Below are 16,984 nucleotides of genomic sequence, written 5' to 3'. Positions count from 1 at the left end.
GACAGGGTTGCTTCCAGGTGTGTTATACGCTAGGACATCTTCGTTTAAAGAATACCATAAAACTGCTTATCATGCTGTGCATGAAGGCAGCCGAGTTGACAAAACCAGCTCGGCCGTTGCTTTTCAAAAGCCGTAGAGCAAACGGAATTAACTTATGACGTAATACGAAAACGCAAATACACCCGCAGGGGTGGGGACAACCCAGGCAGGCTACATAATGACATCCTGCCTCCTGACCGGCTGAGACAGACATCTACTAGACTGAGTATGGTGCACCGATGGCCCTTGCTCCAGCAATTCACTGTCGAGATCAATTTGGAAATGAACCCAAGGACCAAATCTACGAGCCGGTTTTTGCAAGTAGGAACCGCATTGCTTTTGCCACTGAAACAGACTGTTCTTCAGCTCACTTAGCGCAGAAAATTTGAAGCTATCTTCTGTACAACCTCTGTGTTAAGTTGCCAGTACCCGCGGTGTACAGTAGTTTGCGGTAGCGACAGCGGGGCTATTACTAGTGAATGTTTGCAAAGAGCAAAAGAGGCAGCTCCATGTCTGTCTACAGAGAAACGCATTGCCACTCGTTCGTAAACAAGGCAGCTGCGCTGTCCTTTCCCAATCACCTTCATCCTTGGATCGTGTTCACGCAATTGTTGAAAAACAGCCAACAACAACAGCCCCGACAACTTGAGGAGCCTTCAGCATGTGGCGGCAATGTCCCATATCAGCTGGAGACTTCGTCTTTCTTCTGTCATTGATTGGGTCCCATTTGCTGGAGGAAGCGAACGGTCAATCTAGGATGAAAAACCAACTGGCCCCCGAGGCTGAGAGCCCATCGCCACTTCCTTTCAACTGGAACGTCGTTCAGAAACTGGGAAAGCCTTCGGATACACAAAGCGTTGGTAGCTTGGCTCTGGCGAAAAGGCCTGGAAAGGCACCAGCGTGCTTGTGTTCTTCTCTAAGAAAGCGGGCACTTTCCTTCGCGGCGGCCTCGTGCTCTCTCGCTGCCGTTACACGGTACGCCGCCGTTACACCGTACGCCGCCGTCGGAAGGGTGAGCGTCGGTCAGGTCCGACATACAATTCAAGTCGATATATATGCATACATATAGATATTTATTCATGCTTCTCTGAATTCGAGAAGAGGAAACCAATGCAAGTGGCTGAAGTAGGGATTGGCTACCGTCGATGATAAACCCAGAGCCTGAAGCGTGACTGTGCGTCCGTTATTAGGCGGTCTTCGGGTTGTTCGGTTGCACAGGCGCTGGCAGAAAGAGAAGCTGCTCGCCAAGCTTCTGGATCTCGCGTAGGGGAATTGCCAAGCTACAACGGCAATGTTTACCCAAATGACCCCATCCATTTCACACTTCGACTTTCTGCCAAGCGACTACCGACAGGGTCCCATTGGGCAAACATGCCTCTCCCCCTCAGTATGACGAGACTATGTGCAAAGTGACCCAACACAAGACTATCATTAAAATGGTTGAGCCTGCCGTTCGGTGAAATCTGTGATCTTCGTCTTTAGCGCGTGTGTCCCCAGGACAGAAACTGGAACCAAACGTGAGGCTTGCTGCTCTATCACTGAGGCAACCAGATCCTTGTGCGCTTTGTCAGCGTACAGGTTTTTAGCCAGCAACCACCACGGCTCCAGCTTGTTCCCTTGACAGTGACTGCAGGGTCGGTGTCACAATGCCAGAATGGAAACTCACCAACGGTTGCCGGAAAGAAAACCTCCCCATTAACCTTCCAACGTTGCGAACAGTGGCTTCGAACGTCGAGGTACAGGGCTGGATTCTTTGCAGCCGACGAACACCCCGGAACTGTCGTATTCTCTCTCCCCCGGTACCCTTATTCAGGTGATCTTCGAGCATTGACACATGCGTGTGCAATAGACGATTTCATAAACACAGTCGCCCGTGCTTACAATATGTGGCGCTGACCACAGTGTCACAAGAAAATGCGTGTCTATCGTCCACAGTTACGTGCTTTTGTTTCTGACGGATAAATGTACATCGAGGATATAGATATTGTTCACCCCGTTTTGTCTTGGTCCGTGCCCGTCAGCTCGCACCAGCCGAGCGGGAAGCCGGCTCTTGATTTTCTTAAATTATAGACGGTATGCCTTCAAATGTGTATACCATTAGCAATATTCCCTCTAGTAATGATAAAGGGCATCGTTTATCGTATGCTTCGCCAGCAGGTGCCGCGGCCGTGAATGTCGCTTGATTTCCCTGCAGACAGTTGCATGCGTGGTATCCAAACCCTGGTATCTCGGCCAGTGCAACTGCGGATTGCCAGAGTCCTGGTTCCTGTTTCGCCTATTGGTCGCCCGCACTTTTTGTTCGCACTAAAAATGCAATAATTACATTAGGGTGCGAAACCTGGTTATGATGCTCGTTACGTTGAGTGTCAAGCCAGCTTCCGTTTTCGCTCCTCCAGACGCGCAGATATTGCTACATGCGTATGTATGTGGACGCATCGATTTAACCCCCGGTACGCGGCGTGTTGACCTGCGTCTCCCTATACATCTGGTCATGTGTCCGATGTTTTTGTGCATATCTTTGGAGTCTGCACTTTATTATTCAGCGCCTGCTTTGGTGTGTTATCTGCTTCCTTCATAGATTAGCCGTGCTAGAGACTAGCGGGGCGGGGCGGGGCGGGGTTTTCAACGTTATCGTCTCTATGTTTCTTCGAGCAACCGTTGAGTTGAACGGAACCGCTGATGCTCTCCCCTCTCACCGTCTCCCCGCTTCTTTCTAGCAAGATGCTCAGATTCTGCGAGTAAGCTCCAGGGATTCGAATCTACAACTGGATAGCTGTTCGCTATTTTCGAGTTCCTCCAACGGACTGAATTCCTGTGAGCGAGTGGTCCGCTCATTTGCTGATATGTGGACCATTTTCGGGGCACTCTCGAGGGACAAGTGTCCCTTTTGTCTTAAGGAGTTCGATTTATCCACTGCTAAAATAGTGCGGGGATCAAGAGCATTTTTTCATCTTTTCTGAAAGCACGGACACAGGTTGTGGCTTTCAGCTTCTGCCGGGTCGTCTCACTGGAAAAAATACCGGTCATCCATCGATTGGCCGGCGCACCCCGCAACGACATACTGGCGGCAATTCCATGGCCGCCGTTCTCTCTTCTTGCCTTCCTGCCTCTTTGGCGGACTCGGTGTGTCTGTCTCTCAGCTCCGCTTCTGAAGAGCTTCGTCTAGTCTGTCAATCCCTCAGGATACAAATGCTTCTGAATGGCTAATTAGCATCGCCTTGGCCAGCTTTCCATTTAGAGCATCATGTCGCTTCCTCGAGTTCAAGTTGTCGTTCGCCGTGGAGTGGACCTGCCAGCCATGGATTCTGGCAAAACCTCCGATCCGTACATCAGAGTGAGGCGGGAGCCACGCGCGTACCAAATATCTCGATAAATGAAGTAAACTAGGGAAACAACGCGGACCATAGGCATGTGTGATGTCGGTGCCCTTTGAGACTTGCCCCGTTTTCACTGAACCGGCGCGTGACGCTCCCTTCGTTTAACATCGGCACCTCTCAGGCTTCGAGACGCAGTGAATGCGCAGGTAGTGTGGCACAACCTGGTATGGGATTGGAAATAAGAGGGTACTGTCTGTCGACTACAAGAACGAGAGAAGCGATACGGCATTTGTTATGCAGGGGCAGTGGGACACAAGTCGATAGGTTGCCTTGTCAAACGCCTGGTAGTCGGTAATGTAATCTACCTTTTATCGCCATTTCCTAGGCACCTATCGTTTTAGCAGGAGTAGATTCAGACACAAAAGCGAGCGCGGTATAACCCGCGATCGTACTGACGGGAAACTGGAAGTAATGCGGAAAGATTCCTCAGGATGACTGCGGAATATCAGAAGCCCGTATGAAGGTGCGCGCCTCAGTTAAATTTTCAACGTTCTTCACTGCGGCGTCCCCTTCATGTCTATTATTTCTGCGGCTTCTCAGTTTGAGTACAGAGGCATTCAATATCGTACAGAAACGGCAAAGAAAACGGTGAATCCGGTGTGGAACCAGCAGTTCACGTTTGTGTATGACGTAAGTCAATCAAAGGGAGCCGTCTGGTCATCTGACACAGGCTGCACCTAAGTGCTCCAGGTCGAACCCCGTCGAGAGAAGAAAAGCAATTTCCCAGGAAGCACAACTCGGCCTTGTACATTGGTGGCGTGTAGACATGTGCGTTTAGCTAAGTTACCGGGTAACGTGATACTCGTTAGGAAAGTACCCTCATCTCCTTGGGTTTGAGTTCAGAATACGACAACAAGTCTGAATCAAAAGTGAGAGTCAAGATGTGGGCATAAGGATGATCAGGCAGAAAAATCAGTTGAACTTTCATCCTCGTTTTGGGGTTGTACGCATCAGTTTCGCCAGTTTCTCCATTCTCCTTTACAGAAGGAATTCGGGCCGCACACATTGACGTTCGAGGTGTGGGATGCAAACATTTTGTTGAAAGACAAGAAAATGGGATCTGTCACGGTAAATCTTCAAACTCTTGAGGTAGGTAACTGTGTTCGGACGGTACCATCTGAACAAAGAGCGCACAAGGGATACTGTTAAAGGAAGGTTATTTCTGTCACGATGTATCGTGCGAGTGTCTGTTTCTAGTTTACGTAGATGACGTTGAAAAGCCTGGTGAGCTAGACGGGTATTCCAAATCGGCTTTTTAGCTGTTTGAAGAGACTAACACAGTGTTCAGTGGATGCGGGAATTTGCAGGGAGGCAATTCCGAGCTGTGCGCTAGGCATCAGCCGTTGACGCCCAGCATACTCTATCGTCGTACAAAGCATGTGGATCTATAGTATTAGTAATGCGCTTCAATAGGTCCGCAAGTTTGCGCTATTATAACAAGGCAACTGTATATCGTGAACCTCATCTACGAATGTATCATGTAACCAATCTCTGTAGAGTATATATATATATATATATGCAGATCTTCAAGAAAAAAGCACCACGAGAAAAATGGGTATGCATGTCTGCGCACTATACCCTCATTAATATCTCCCGACTCGACCCGCACCAGCCATCTAGCAAGAGAAAAATTCACCTGAAACTGGGGGGACCACTGGATGTCCCAATTTACACCACAATATAGAAGTCACGAAGTCTCGTGTGAGATGAAACGTGGATGTGAAACGTAGGAGAACAAAGTTGAGGACAAATATTACCCCCTCGAAGATGCTGCCCTGGCGAAGATAGGTGGCGCCCTTCAGATCGAACTTCGGTTGCTGCCGCCTCATAGCGAGGCGAAGCCCTCGAGTGGAGGTGGACCACAGAAGGTTGTCGTCCTGACGGCCGAACAAGCGAAAGCGGCGGCTCAAGGCCGGCTTCTCCTTACGGCAAACCATCCACCTGTCGGATCCGTGCCCGTCCCTCCACCCCCTTACAGCTACCCTATGAATCCCCCGCCCCCGAATGCGCCTTACCCGCAATATCCAGTTCAGAGCAGTGGTCCACCGCCACCGTATCCGCCTCAACCTGGCCCTTTCCCAGGATGCGTGACTGCTCCACCGCCTCATGGCGGCGCTCCAAGTTGGCTGTGGCAAGCGCCTGGGCAAGGCCCCCCGCCTGGGCCCTACACAAGTGTACCTCAGTCGCCGGTTACTTGTGTATATCCATCGCCGCAAGTTTTCATGGGGACTCACCCTGTCGCGGATAGACCAGAAGGCACGCACATGGGGCACAGTATTGAAAAGAGCTCAGACAGCAACTCCAGCAATGGCGGTTCGTCATCAGAGGATGGTAAGGAACGCGGAAGAAACCGGCGCATTTCTTTTTTCACGAAGCAATACCGTCTTGCGCCAGACGATTTGACGGCACTCATTCGCTGGGAGGACGAATGCAGCTCTAGAGCGAAAGGTCACCAGCTACCTGGCCCTGACTTGACGCCGGGCGACGCATGCTACCAGCGGCTGCCTGTTTTTTCTTGCGCAGATGCAAAGAAGACAGAGAAGAGGAAGAAGGACCGACCGGAAACGATGACAGCCGAATCCGTCCTCATCATGGAAATCAAGGACATTGTCCCGTCAGCCACCTACGGGGAAATAGCCAAGTAGGAAGCCCTCGAATATGGTGACGTGCTCGGCAAATCGTAATAGTGCGCACTGAATGCATCTACCAGCTGTTTAGGCACCAGAGGCTATTCGAGTGGCGTATTTCAAAAGCCGGTTTGGTGAGGCAGGTTTGGCAAGGTACTTCTTTGAGATGATTCTCGGGACACGAATCCAGTTGCCAGTTGCTTAACCGCCCTCTTCAATGGAAGCTGTTCGGTCGGACATATCGAGAGTATACGTTGTGTACCGGTTGCATTTCTGACTGCCCTGCTTTTCTTTTGTATGTATACTTTTCAGAGCGCTGATCGCCCACAACAATAACAAAGACCTAGCTCTGAAAGAGCTTGTCGCCAACCTCAACGCAAAGTAGCAGGAAGAACGGGCGGCACCTAGTAGTCTATGTTATGTGTGAAGTCGGATCTAATGCGCCCTGCAAATATCCGTCACCGTTCTTATTCTTCTTGCGCCTGTGAATAAGTCTTGCATCCGGGGTTAGTGATGGTCGTCCGAATCTGTTTTGTGTTCCGATCTTCTCGTCGCACACGATGCGGCCTTCAGACACAGAAGAAAACGTTTGGTTGTTTGTGCGAACCGCCTTCATCAAGCCTGTCGAGACAACTTCGAATGCAGTGACCAAACAAGTCCATGCATCCTCTCCAAGGGACTCCTCAAAATGTGACCTGTTAACACCAAGCGGCCGTCTCCGAAAATTACGTCTGTTTGGCGGTGCTTCGTGCTGGGCCTCTAGTAGATAAACTTTTTACACTCTGCACTGGGCGTGCATTCTAATGCAACAGTCGCACAAGTCGAGTGTGGCCATGCCTAGTGTGTCCAGCGCCGGGCAGCTCTGGATATCAGGCGGCCACATGCGTTTTCGGCTGGAGAATCCAAACTGTCAGAATGTTGATGCTGGAACGTACGTAAGGACGGGGATTTATGGCCTTTCTCGTCGGTTACCGCACACAGGGTTATGATAACAAAGGGTACACTGGTCAGAATATGCCAGGGACACGGCACGAGTCAAACAGCTTAGTTCAACGAGGGAACCCTGTTTCTACACTTTTGTGGCTGTGGAAATACGGGACAGACACTGTGCATTCCGCGTATAGAAAGCATTGAGTCACTGAAGTTTGAATATCTACAGGCAACTAAACAGTATTCTCTAGTGGCCATGCTCTGTGCGCATGGTACCGTATATCTCAAGTAAGTCGCTTTCTGTGAGGTACCTTGCCGTAGGCTAAGTAGTAGCCTATTTGGCAAACGACAGTCTCCTCAAGCAGCGTCTTCACCACCACAGCGGTTCTAAGTACTGGTTTTTCTTCAGGCTTCTACATTTATTAGGCAGGTGGTGAAACAGATAAAAAAGAAATATATTTCGCGGGAAAAAACGTCGCATGCAAGGCGCCTCGAGCGCGCGTCCGGTGAACACGACCTGACGATTATATTTGCACTTCTTTGCCTTTGTTGTCTAGATATGAAGAAATAGAAACCATTCCACAACTGAAGACTGAATCAAAAATCCATTAGGAAGAATACGATTGGTGATTGTGTCATTCTATGGACTAGGTACCCAGCGTTTCCGAAGTGACCCATTAGGAGCACACATGCGCATCGAACCACAGCCAGGCTTGTCGTGCAGCCTGGCGTCGGGCGTCCTTTAGAGATTGGAACGCCTTTCGGTATATGCGTAAGTTATTTCTGTCTCAGAAAAACCCTGTCTCCAACGTGTACGATTGCATAGCGCTTCCTGCAAGGAAATTCCCTGTCATGCCCTGTGCTGTAGCTTGCTCCCAGCCGAAGTTGTGACCGCGTGTGAACCACCCCCCTCTTCGGCCTCGAACCTCGGCAACGCCCAACTACAGAGCTCTCTGTGTAGCCAGCATTTCTGCGCGTATGCACGCCTCCGTAGTCTTCTTTTGCCTTCCTGTCACCATCTCTGTTCGCAGCCTTCCTGTGTAAAGAGGATTAGCCATATATCCGAGGGCCCCCGCTACCCGTGTAGGTCTCAGGGGTCAGTCAGGGTACTCTAGAGGCGGCTGACAAGGCGCTGTTCTCGTTCCCCTGTTTCTCTCTTTACCGCCGTTGCCTGTTTATCAAAGATGAAGAATGCTTGGTCGGCATTCCGCGGGGCAGTCCAGGAGTTCAACGCGGTAAGGTGGTCCACTGCCTCCCAAACCGAGTAGTAGCACGAAAAGTCTCCTGTCACCGAGCTCGTTGATTCAGCGACACTGTCCCCTAGCGTCCACTGGAGAAGGAACCGTTAAGGCGAATTCCGACGCCATCATGGCGAGCTCCTTCAGAGATCTGTTCCGCTTCCATGTGCGCAACGCGCTCAGCGTCTTCATTGACGCCTGCGGAGAGGATCTGGGTTACCGTGAAGATAGTGCTGTCTCCAGTCGGAGACGAAGCTTCGTTTATCAGTAATAAAGAACAAGAGTACCCGCCCAACTCTTCTCGGCGTTCACGTGCACTTATCAAGAGCATAGACTTCACACGGATACTCGTGCGCATCTGGTGTGCGGACTGCAACTCGCCGTCGTGTATGCCGCCGACATGTGCATTTTCAGGTTCTTCTCTCGGAGGACGAAGAGGACGATGAAGAAGAAGAGGGAGAAGAGGAACTGCTGGGGGAAGGCAGCGTGGACGATCAACATGTTAGTCCATTTCATCTTCGAATGACAGCCTGCAAGGCACTAGCATATCGGAAACTTTGTTTGCGGTTTGGCTTCACGAGGAAACACTCAATAACTTTTAGCTCTCAGTGAGCGCTCTTTCCCTGGATTGAACCGAGAGAAGGAAGGGTTCCATCCATGACGCTGGCATGCATCTTTCCTCTTGTGCCCGAACCATATCCCTGTACATCAGCGTATGTACATGTACGCGTGTGCATGCCATATACACGTCTCTCTTATGGGAACGTGTCCACGTATGCAGGCGCTTATACGTGTATTTTCGACAGTCAGTATGTGAAAGGCGTTGGCGATGCCGTGGGCATGCTGGGATGCTCGCTTTTTAGAGTCTGTTCCATTCATTCTGTAGTTCCGAGTATTACCTTAGATGCGCAGAGGGACATAATTAATCCGTGTCTGCGTGTAGGTTTCCCATGAATTCTATTTGGAAGAAGAGGCTTGGTAGTACTACGGTTTTCTTGCTTGACGCCTCGGTAGTTTCTGGATCCGGTGTTGCTCGTCTTTTTTTGCTGCCAGGCGCGCTGGACAGTCTTCTGTCGCCGCTAGACACTCGCAACTTGTCCACTGTTCGTTTCAAGTACCCTGACCCAGCGTGGTTGTCTTTCCCCTGACTGGTTGCAGGCGGACCACTCTACAGAACAGCATTGCCCCGCGTCTCAAACAGAAGACAGTGTCAAAACTTTGAAGCTGCGTCTCCATCAGGAGGAACAGAGGCGTCTCTTTGTCGAACGACGTCTTCAGCAGGCAGGTAAGACCGACAAACAGGGATCAGCTGCAGTCGGTGCCTACGTCGGGGTACGACAACCCATCGATCTCTTACCCTCTCTTTCGCTTCCTTTGTGTGCGACCACTTTCGCGGCACCGCCAAGCTATTAGTTCAACGAGAAACAAATCTATGTGCGGTTAGCAACTTACAGAGATACGGGATGTGGGTGTTCCTCTTTACCTTTTTCGTCGGCAAGTGTGCCATGCTGGGGGTTGGACCCGTTCTGAGAGCCTCTGTTTAGAAGGTTCTCTGTTGACTAACTATGGCAGTATGAGGCGCTTGTTCCCTTCAGAGGACGAATCGTTCACTTTTCTTCTCGAGGAGGTGGATCCCGTGAGACCCTCCGTCCCTCTTGTGAGATCCCTCCTTCCCTATTTAAACGTTTCTTTCTGAACCCGCCGCGGGACGCGCTCCCAGGCAGCCATACGCATCTGCGCGTGGAAACGAGAAAGCAAATGGTGTTTGAGAGCCGCTGGTCCGTTGCTCATCAACTCCTTCACCCGTCGGTTTCCGGGCCCCTACCCTACTGAGGCGCGGGTTTCTGCGCCGAAGCATGGCTCGGGATTTGGGGCGCTGTTTTGCCGACAGGAAGCGCCGGTTGCCACGCTGAGGCCGGCTGACGCTTCTCGGCCCAGTCTGTCGTTGTGTGTTGTCAACAGAGAAGGAGACCGCAGAACACACCCAACTGATTGTGGATTTGCGCAACCAGTGCCGCCTTCTCCGTGGGCCACGGGGTGGACCTTCTTCCATCTCCACTCCTCGTGACGCCGCCGCAGCGGCGTTTCCGCCGCCAGACAGCGATCTGTTCGAGACGGCTTCCCTCGCAGGGAGTCCTCTCATCCCTCTCAGCGACTTGCGTGCCCCAGTTCGCAAACTGTTGCACGCACTGTGTGGATCAGACGCTGACAGCGGGTTGCCTGCATTCCCTGGAGCCTCACGGGTCTCGAAACGGTTCGATCTGTCGAGGAAAAGCTCGCGTGGCGTGGAGGCGGGAAGCGCCAGCAGTGCATCTCTCCCCGGTCTGAAAGGGCCCGATGCAGGAGCGGAGGACAGCCACGCGAGTTCGGAGCCGGAAGGAAACGGCTCGGGCACTCCCTTTGTCGATGGGGAAGAGGAATGCGGGGACTTCGGCCGAGACGCCCAAGAGGCGCTCATGCAACTCGATGCCGCCTGCTGCTGTACGGAGAGGGCAAGGGGACGAGCTGAGTGGCTCCTCAGTGAGTGGACGAACCTCGTCGGTAAGAACGCCACGCCAGTGCCGGCACAAAAAGCCAGAAACAAAGGACTCCGTTCCTAGGTGACCCACAAAGACCCACCCATATGCATGTACACCTGTGACGCATGCACGGATTTATCTGCAAATCTGCATATAAGCGCGTATATATAAACATATAGAGATCTGTTCACACGTGGGAGCAGCGAGGAGTGCTGGGAAAGGAAAACGAGACGTTTCGCGACCGGGAGACCGCTGGCCGTCTGACCCGTCTAGGCTGCGGATGTGTCGGGTCATCACCCTCGAAACGGTTTCGACGTTTCTTCCTTCTCAGCAAGCATGAATCGTTTCTCTGTCTCCGTCTTTCCAGCGTCGCCGGCGTTTCAACGAGCTGCGTCTGCAACCTTGGCGCCGTGCCTGCCTCCCAGTCAACTGGAGTGGCTAGAGAGCGAGGCAGCCGCTGCGGCCTCTCGCGCGGTGCCTTCGGCTGAGAATTCGTCGCCCATTCTCGATTGGTTCGCGCTCTCCGCCCGACTCCTCGAGTGTCTTCACTGCCTCTCCGCCGAGAACGATTCAGCTCCTGCGGTGTCTGGCGAGGAGGGAAGGACGGCGTCCCTAGAAAAAAGACACAGACGACTCTTTTTGTCTCGACAGTGTTCCATTCGAGGCTCCGGGGAAGCAGCTGGTTCTGCAGTCGCCGACGACCGGGGGGCTGCCGGTGCCGCAGGTGCGTCAGAAACCGTTGCGCACAGCGCATGCAGGAAAGCGCAAGTGAGCAGTGGCCTACGCTGCTCGCCTTTATCGTCTTCAAATGGAAGTGACGTTGTCCCGAAGGGCTTCAGGTTCGAAGGTCAACTCCGGACTCCTCCAAATTTTCCATCTGCTACTCTCCGTCGCTCGCATTTTTCCGGCGCTTTGTGTGGCCCACACTCCTTCGACAGCGCTGGCTGTTTCTCGGTGAGATGAACGCTGCTTCGACCTCCGCGTGTGTGCTCTGCATTTGCATCTCAGCATGCGACAATGATGGACCAGTGCCGGGTGACATCGTGGCTGAGAAGCAATTGCAAGACGAGGTGCGCCTTCGCCAGCTACTCCAGCATCGGATTTCTTTGCAGGAGCGCCGGATCCACGAACTCGAGGACGAGCTGCGGAACGTCAAAGAGGCTTTCGAGCACCAAGTGAACCAAACCACTGAGGCCGCCAAGAAGGTGCGGGAGAGAGAGCGCCACACTTCCTAGGAAAAGCCTGGGACTGCGGGCCTTGGTGGCCTTCACTCGCGTCCCGCGGCTACAGATATTTCAAGGGGAGAGGTCACCCGAATGTGTCGTGCAGTCGCAGCGCGGGTCCGTGGAGAGAGTTGCTCGGGTGTCTCAAAAATTCCGGTGTCTTCACAGGAATCGCCGAGCAACCACTCCCGCGGGTGGCGTGCGGCGTCACACTTCCCTGGCTGAAGTCAGAAGCCGTAGGCGCACGTGCGAGATTCGCCAAAAAGCGCGTCAGATGCTCTTCCCTCTGCGCGGGTTCGCTATACGCAGGCTGAAGACCAGGAGGCAGAGCGACAGGCCCAAGTCCAGCAGCACATGAACGAAGCTCTTCGTTCCGTCAGGTACCCCACACCCGCTATCAGTCGGTGGAATGATGCACTCGGCTGCCAAAGTTTGGTCTGGAGTCTTGTAGCTCCATCACGTGACCGTCGCGGGGCACAAGGATGCTAAGGTCTGCTCTTGTTTCCGTTTTGGACTGAATTCAGTATTTACGCGTCTCGCGCGATTACGTGCCGTGTGTCGACACCTTGGCGGCCAGCACCGCGACGGGTTCTCCGGAGGGCCAATCGCGCTGCCAAACTGACGCAGCCGTGAACTGCCCAGACTTAAATAACGATTGCGTAGAGGCAAATATCCGCAGATGGAAGCTGGCGTTGTTTGAAAAGGGGCCTCGCTGATTTTGTTTTATATCTACGTACTATAGCCTCGGATCAATTGCCACTGCTTGCAAAGTGTACGTCTCTTCACAGGCAGCAGTACGATTCGTTGCTCCAGCAGTACGAGAGGCTTCAAACTGCCAATCGAAAGGCCGCACAGAGTGACGAAACAGAGAGGCCAGGCGACCCCGTGGTTGCTCGGTCACAGCAACTCGAATGCGAAAATCGGGACCTTCTTCTCCAGGTCAAGGCTTGGCAGGTGCGTCCAACGAGAAAGCGCAGCCTCAGACACCCCGCCGGATCGGTTTGATCTTTCCGGGGAAAGGGTGGAGGCAATTGGCGTCAGCGCATGCAAGTCCTGAAAGTCATCGTGTCGTTAAGGTGTGTCACTTTTCGTCTACTCAGCGAGCGCACGCGGACGTGTCGCAGTCCTTGCAAGCCGCATCGGCGGAGCTCGCCGAACACAGGTCACACGCAATGGTAAGGCAGCGTAAAATTTACCGTCAAATACCGCACGTGAGATGGATATCCCCGGTGGTGGCTGCCGCCTTTGTACCGGACCCGTCGACGCTCGTTGGACTGGCCATCCGGGCAGCAAAGGCGTCGTCCTGCCTCCTCGTAGTCCCATCGCGACTCAAGTGGTGCAAGGACAGCCGCGAGGGAACGGCGCAACGAGCCCTTTGCACGGCGCTGGGTTCCGTTTCGTGCGCCTTGTGTCATGCCTACAGAAGGTCGAGGCTTTGGAAAAGGAGCTGACTTTGTCTAAAAGCGAACTTGCGCGGCTAAGCAATCTGCAGAGCGTTCAGAATCAATCAGGTGTGTTCTCCAAGTATCAGGCATTCCGGACCGTTGTTTTGGTCGGAGAAGCGTTCGTATCGCCACAGGAGATGCGCAGCTAGGCGCCGCGCCGTTAGGAAAGTTGCAGTCACATTCTCAAGGTTACGGGTTCGTTGGTGCCGTGTACGATGGTTTTTCATTCAGAACTAGAGTTGATTCAGTCTCACGCTGAACGGGATGCTATTGAGGCGGAGTTGAACGAAGCGCGTCGAACGGTCGAAAGTCTTAACAAGGTCATGGAGCACATGCAAGTGGGTCACAACTACGCAAGAATCCTAGCGTTTTGTGGAGCTGATGAGGTCGCTAGGTTTGCCGTGTACTACGTTTTTTTCCTGAATTTCATGTATCACGTTCTGAGTTTCCTCTTCGGTCTGGTGCTTAGGAGGAGAGTGACGCAATGCTGCAAAGGCTAAAAGGAGAAAAGGAACAGACTGAAACGGAAGTCAGACAACTTCGGAGAAAACTGAGAGAGGTAGGTGCATCACGTGTCCCAACTGCCTTGCAACTGCAAGAAAGACGCAAGTGCTGTGGAAACCAAATCTGAAGTGCGGAAGCTTTCATGGCGAGGGACCGTGACGGATGTGAGAATGCACCAGCATCGACCACAGAGCGAGGAATCATTCAAATGAACAGCAATGCTGGGTTGCCTCCCTACAGCTTAGCATACATCCGGTAGACTTTTGGTTCTGGGCGCCCGCCCACATGTGCAGGAACGTACAAGCCGCATCCGAGCATGTCAGGCGAGCATGCGGATTGTCTGATTTCGCTAATCGCGGATGGCGGTACCTCCGGTAGATCTTGGTCTAGACGCATCATAGTGTTAATGACACTGCCCACAATCCTAATAAAACAGTTTTCGGCAGATCGCAATCCGGTACAAGTGATTCGAGCGAGCAGGCGTCAGCACTGCACGACTACGGGGGGCTTGTGGCACGGGCCATCGACTGCTTCAGATATCTTTGATCCCTTGCCTTGTCCTCCGTTGCAGAACGCGGGTGCGGTGACTGATCTTTCGGGAACTCGTGAGGAACTGGCTGAAGCCAAGACCAAGGTGACAGCGTTGGAAGAGGCTTTGGACAGGTTCCTGTTGGAAAACGCAAAGCTCAAGTAGGTACAGCGTCGTAAACATGCCGGGGATCCAGGTTGAACCTTTGAAACGGAACCTGAGGGTGGTGTCAAACGTCAAGCTATCTTGGTTTCAGCTACAGTCACCCCTTCTGCCAAACATGGAGCTTCAACACTTTGTTCTTCATGGCGTGTTTGCAGAGACGAGATTGAAAAGATACTGGAACGGCAGCAGAAGGAGGAAGACGAACGCGAATATTATGTAGACCGACGACTAATATCTGAAATGATTGCCAAGCACCAAGCTCTGGAAGTAGGTGCATACGGCCTAGTATCGAGACAGGATGCGTGAAAAAAAAAAGTGGTACAGGAAAAGAGCTATGCATGGTAAGATTGAGCGTCGACTATCGAATGAAACAATATGCTCCAACGCTAGTCTGAGTCTCTAACATACCTTTTACCTACAACTGTACGGAACGTAACAAAGCTCCAGGCAAAGAACTTGATATTCTGTCCTAATTCCCCATCGTAAACACAATCAACGAGTGGCAGAAGGATCATTCATACATGGTGGCTGGGCTGTGCAGTCGCACTATGTGTTCAGGGCCAAATTCGGCGGCGAGATGAAGTCTTTTTGTTGATATGCGACGTGCTCCAGTTATCGGAGGAAGACAGAGCAAAAATTGGCATTCGCACCAGGAAAGGAGCCCAAGGGGACCAGGACCAGGTATGTCTCCTGCATACGCGGGATGTGGCGAGTCTGCATTGGTAGGTGTTCGCTAAACGCAACATTGTCAGTTTCACTCCCGTAGGACTGAGGTGTGAATTCAATATTGCATGCGCGCGTGTGTCACGGCTTGCAGGGCAAAAGGCTGTCGGAGAGATTCGTTGAATTCCTTAACGAGGAAACCAAGTGACATGCTTGGTATCGGGGTGACGCTTCTTAAGTCGTTCCCCGACTAGTCAAGGTTGCCTGTTGTATCGGAGAAATTTGAAAACAGGCTTCGCCGGGCCATCCACAGCTATATCGACGAATTATGTAAAAACTAGGAATGTAGTGATACGCACGCACGCTTCTCCGCAGAGGGTTGTCAAAAAGCAGATTAGACGGAAGACGGGATTAGTCGGTTTAACGGTCGTGAGTGCGCCTGTTGCTCAATTTACCATCATTCTTGCTGTGTCTCGATTTCGCATTGTGTCGGTTCGGTCTGCCAGGGCACTGGGGGAAGCCCAAGTACATTGCTCCAGGCTGGTTAAACACAGAACGTGCCCAGCTACAGGCTGGGCAAAGCTCATCAATTTTCTCGCACGATATAGGTGTATGACGTCCTTCCCGTGTCGGAGGAAAATATTTGTACATGCCAACAGTCGATGGAGTCCAGCCCGTCTCCTAGCGAGGCACACTAAATGGGAAAGGGGCTAGCCGTGCACGAATCACTGACTCACGTGAAGAGCTGTCGCTTCTTCGCAGATGGACTGCAAATCCGCCTTGCTCGCAGTGACACGGTCTGCGTATTTTGCCTTTTTCGGTGGGGGGGAGGCGCTGTGCGCAGAAGCTGGAGAAACGCCAGCGAGCCGTGTTTCCTTGCATGCCCTAGCCGATTCGCTGAACCCTGCCTCTTCGGCCACTCTGCTTTTGGGGGGCCATGCGCTAATAGGTCTTCACCTTACGCTATCACAAATCATGGAAGTATCTTAAACGTACGTTGCATCTTGGAGAGCTTTCTTAAGTTGTCTGATTCGTGAGGACATTCGTAGAGCCACTTTTGAAACTGCGTGGAGCTCCTCTATCAAGACACGGTACTCGCCGAAGACGTTCGCGAGGAAATGTGCAGGGGCTTACGCTTCAGAACACGGACCTAGTTATCGGTCAATGTCATATGGAGTCTACAATAGACAGTTTTCCTATGGGCTTACTTCGTCGTTGTCTCTTTTCCTTTCCATGATTCAACTCTGTCAGACCACCAGAGGGCTAGGGCTAATTAGGGTACGACTTGCGAGTTACGGGACGTGCACAATCCTTCTATAGGAGCAGCAGCCATACTTTTCGCGCTATCGTACGATTGAAAACGCGGAACTCGATTTCACTTGACAGGAAGTATGCACTCAAAAGACAGCTGCCACATTCCTCATGCTGTACGTACACAGGACACAAGATCCGGAAACAAGGCGTCCTCAATCGCCACACGAACGGCAGGTGGCAGTTTCTCTTCCATTCCACTTTTTTCCCCGTCACTGGAAAAAACGTTTCTCTCTTTTCGGTCCTTGGTGATGATAGGGCTGCAACATCTCGGGGGCAGCTATGGATGCATCAAAAGCGGGAACATGCACTGAGTTTGACTGCTTGTGCAATAGTGGCCTACAGCACCGCTGGGTGCTGCAGTTGTGACTGGGTGATTTCCTCCCTTGTGTGCCACCCCGTTAGTCACAAGTT

General features: G+C 52.3%; 2 protein-coding genes across 2 annotated transcripts; both read left to right on the top strand.

Moving 5' to 3' along the window:
- Positions 1-3,283: 3,283 nt before the first annotated feature.
- On the top strand, positions 3,284-6,428 carry NCLIV_065990 (putative C2 domain-containing protein; the record flags this gene model as incomplete). The annotated part of the gene is made up of 6 exons (XM_003886150.1): positions 3,284-3,373; positions 3,957-4,046; positions 4,401-4,505; positions 5,147-5,747; positions 5,940-6,057; positions 6,356-6,428. The coding sequence occupies 6 exons, from the start codon at positions 3,284-3,286 to the stop codon at positions 6,426-6,428; spliced, it is 1,077 nt and encodes a 358-aa protein (XP_003886199.1).
- Positions 6,429-8,157: 1,729 nt separating this feature from the next.
- NCLIV_065980 (putative centrosomal protein) lies at positions 8,158-15,467 on the top strand (the record flags this gene model as incomplete). The annotated part of the gene is made up of 16 exons (XM_003886149.1): positions 8,158-8,208; positions 8,626-8,712; positions 9,370-9,496; positions 10,174-10,752; positions 11,098-11,454; positions 11,739-11,935; positions 12,263-12,333; positions 12,742-12,907; positions 13,054-13,128; positions 13,377-13,464; positions 13,630-13,736; positions 13,868-13,957; positions 14,474-14,592; positions 14,752-14,863; positions 15,155-15,277; positions 15,414-15,467. The coding sequence occupies 16 exons, from the start codon at positions 8,158-8,160 to the stop codon at positions 15,465-15,467; spliced, it is 2,403 nt and encodes an 800-aa protein (XP_003886198.1).
- Positions 15,468-16,984: the final 1,517 nt, after the last annotated feature.

The sequence above is a fragment of the Neospora caninum genome, chromosome XII (assembly GCF_000208865.1).
Source record: "Neospora caninum Liverpool complete genome, chromosome XII".
Lineage (NCBI taxonomy): Eukaryota > Apicomplexa > Conoidasida > Eucoccidiorida > Sarcocystidae > Neospora > Neospora caninum.
This window is presented reverse-complemented; position numbering and strand designations above follow the sequence as displayed.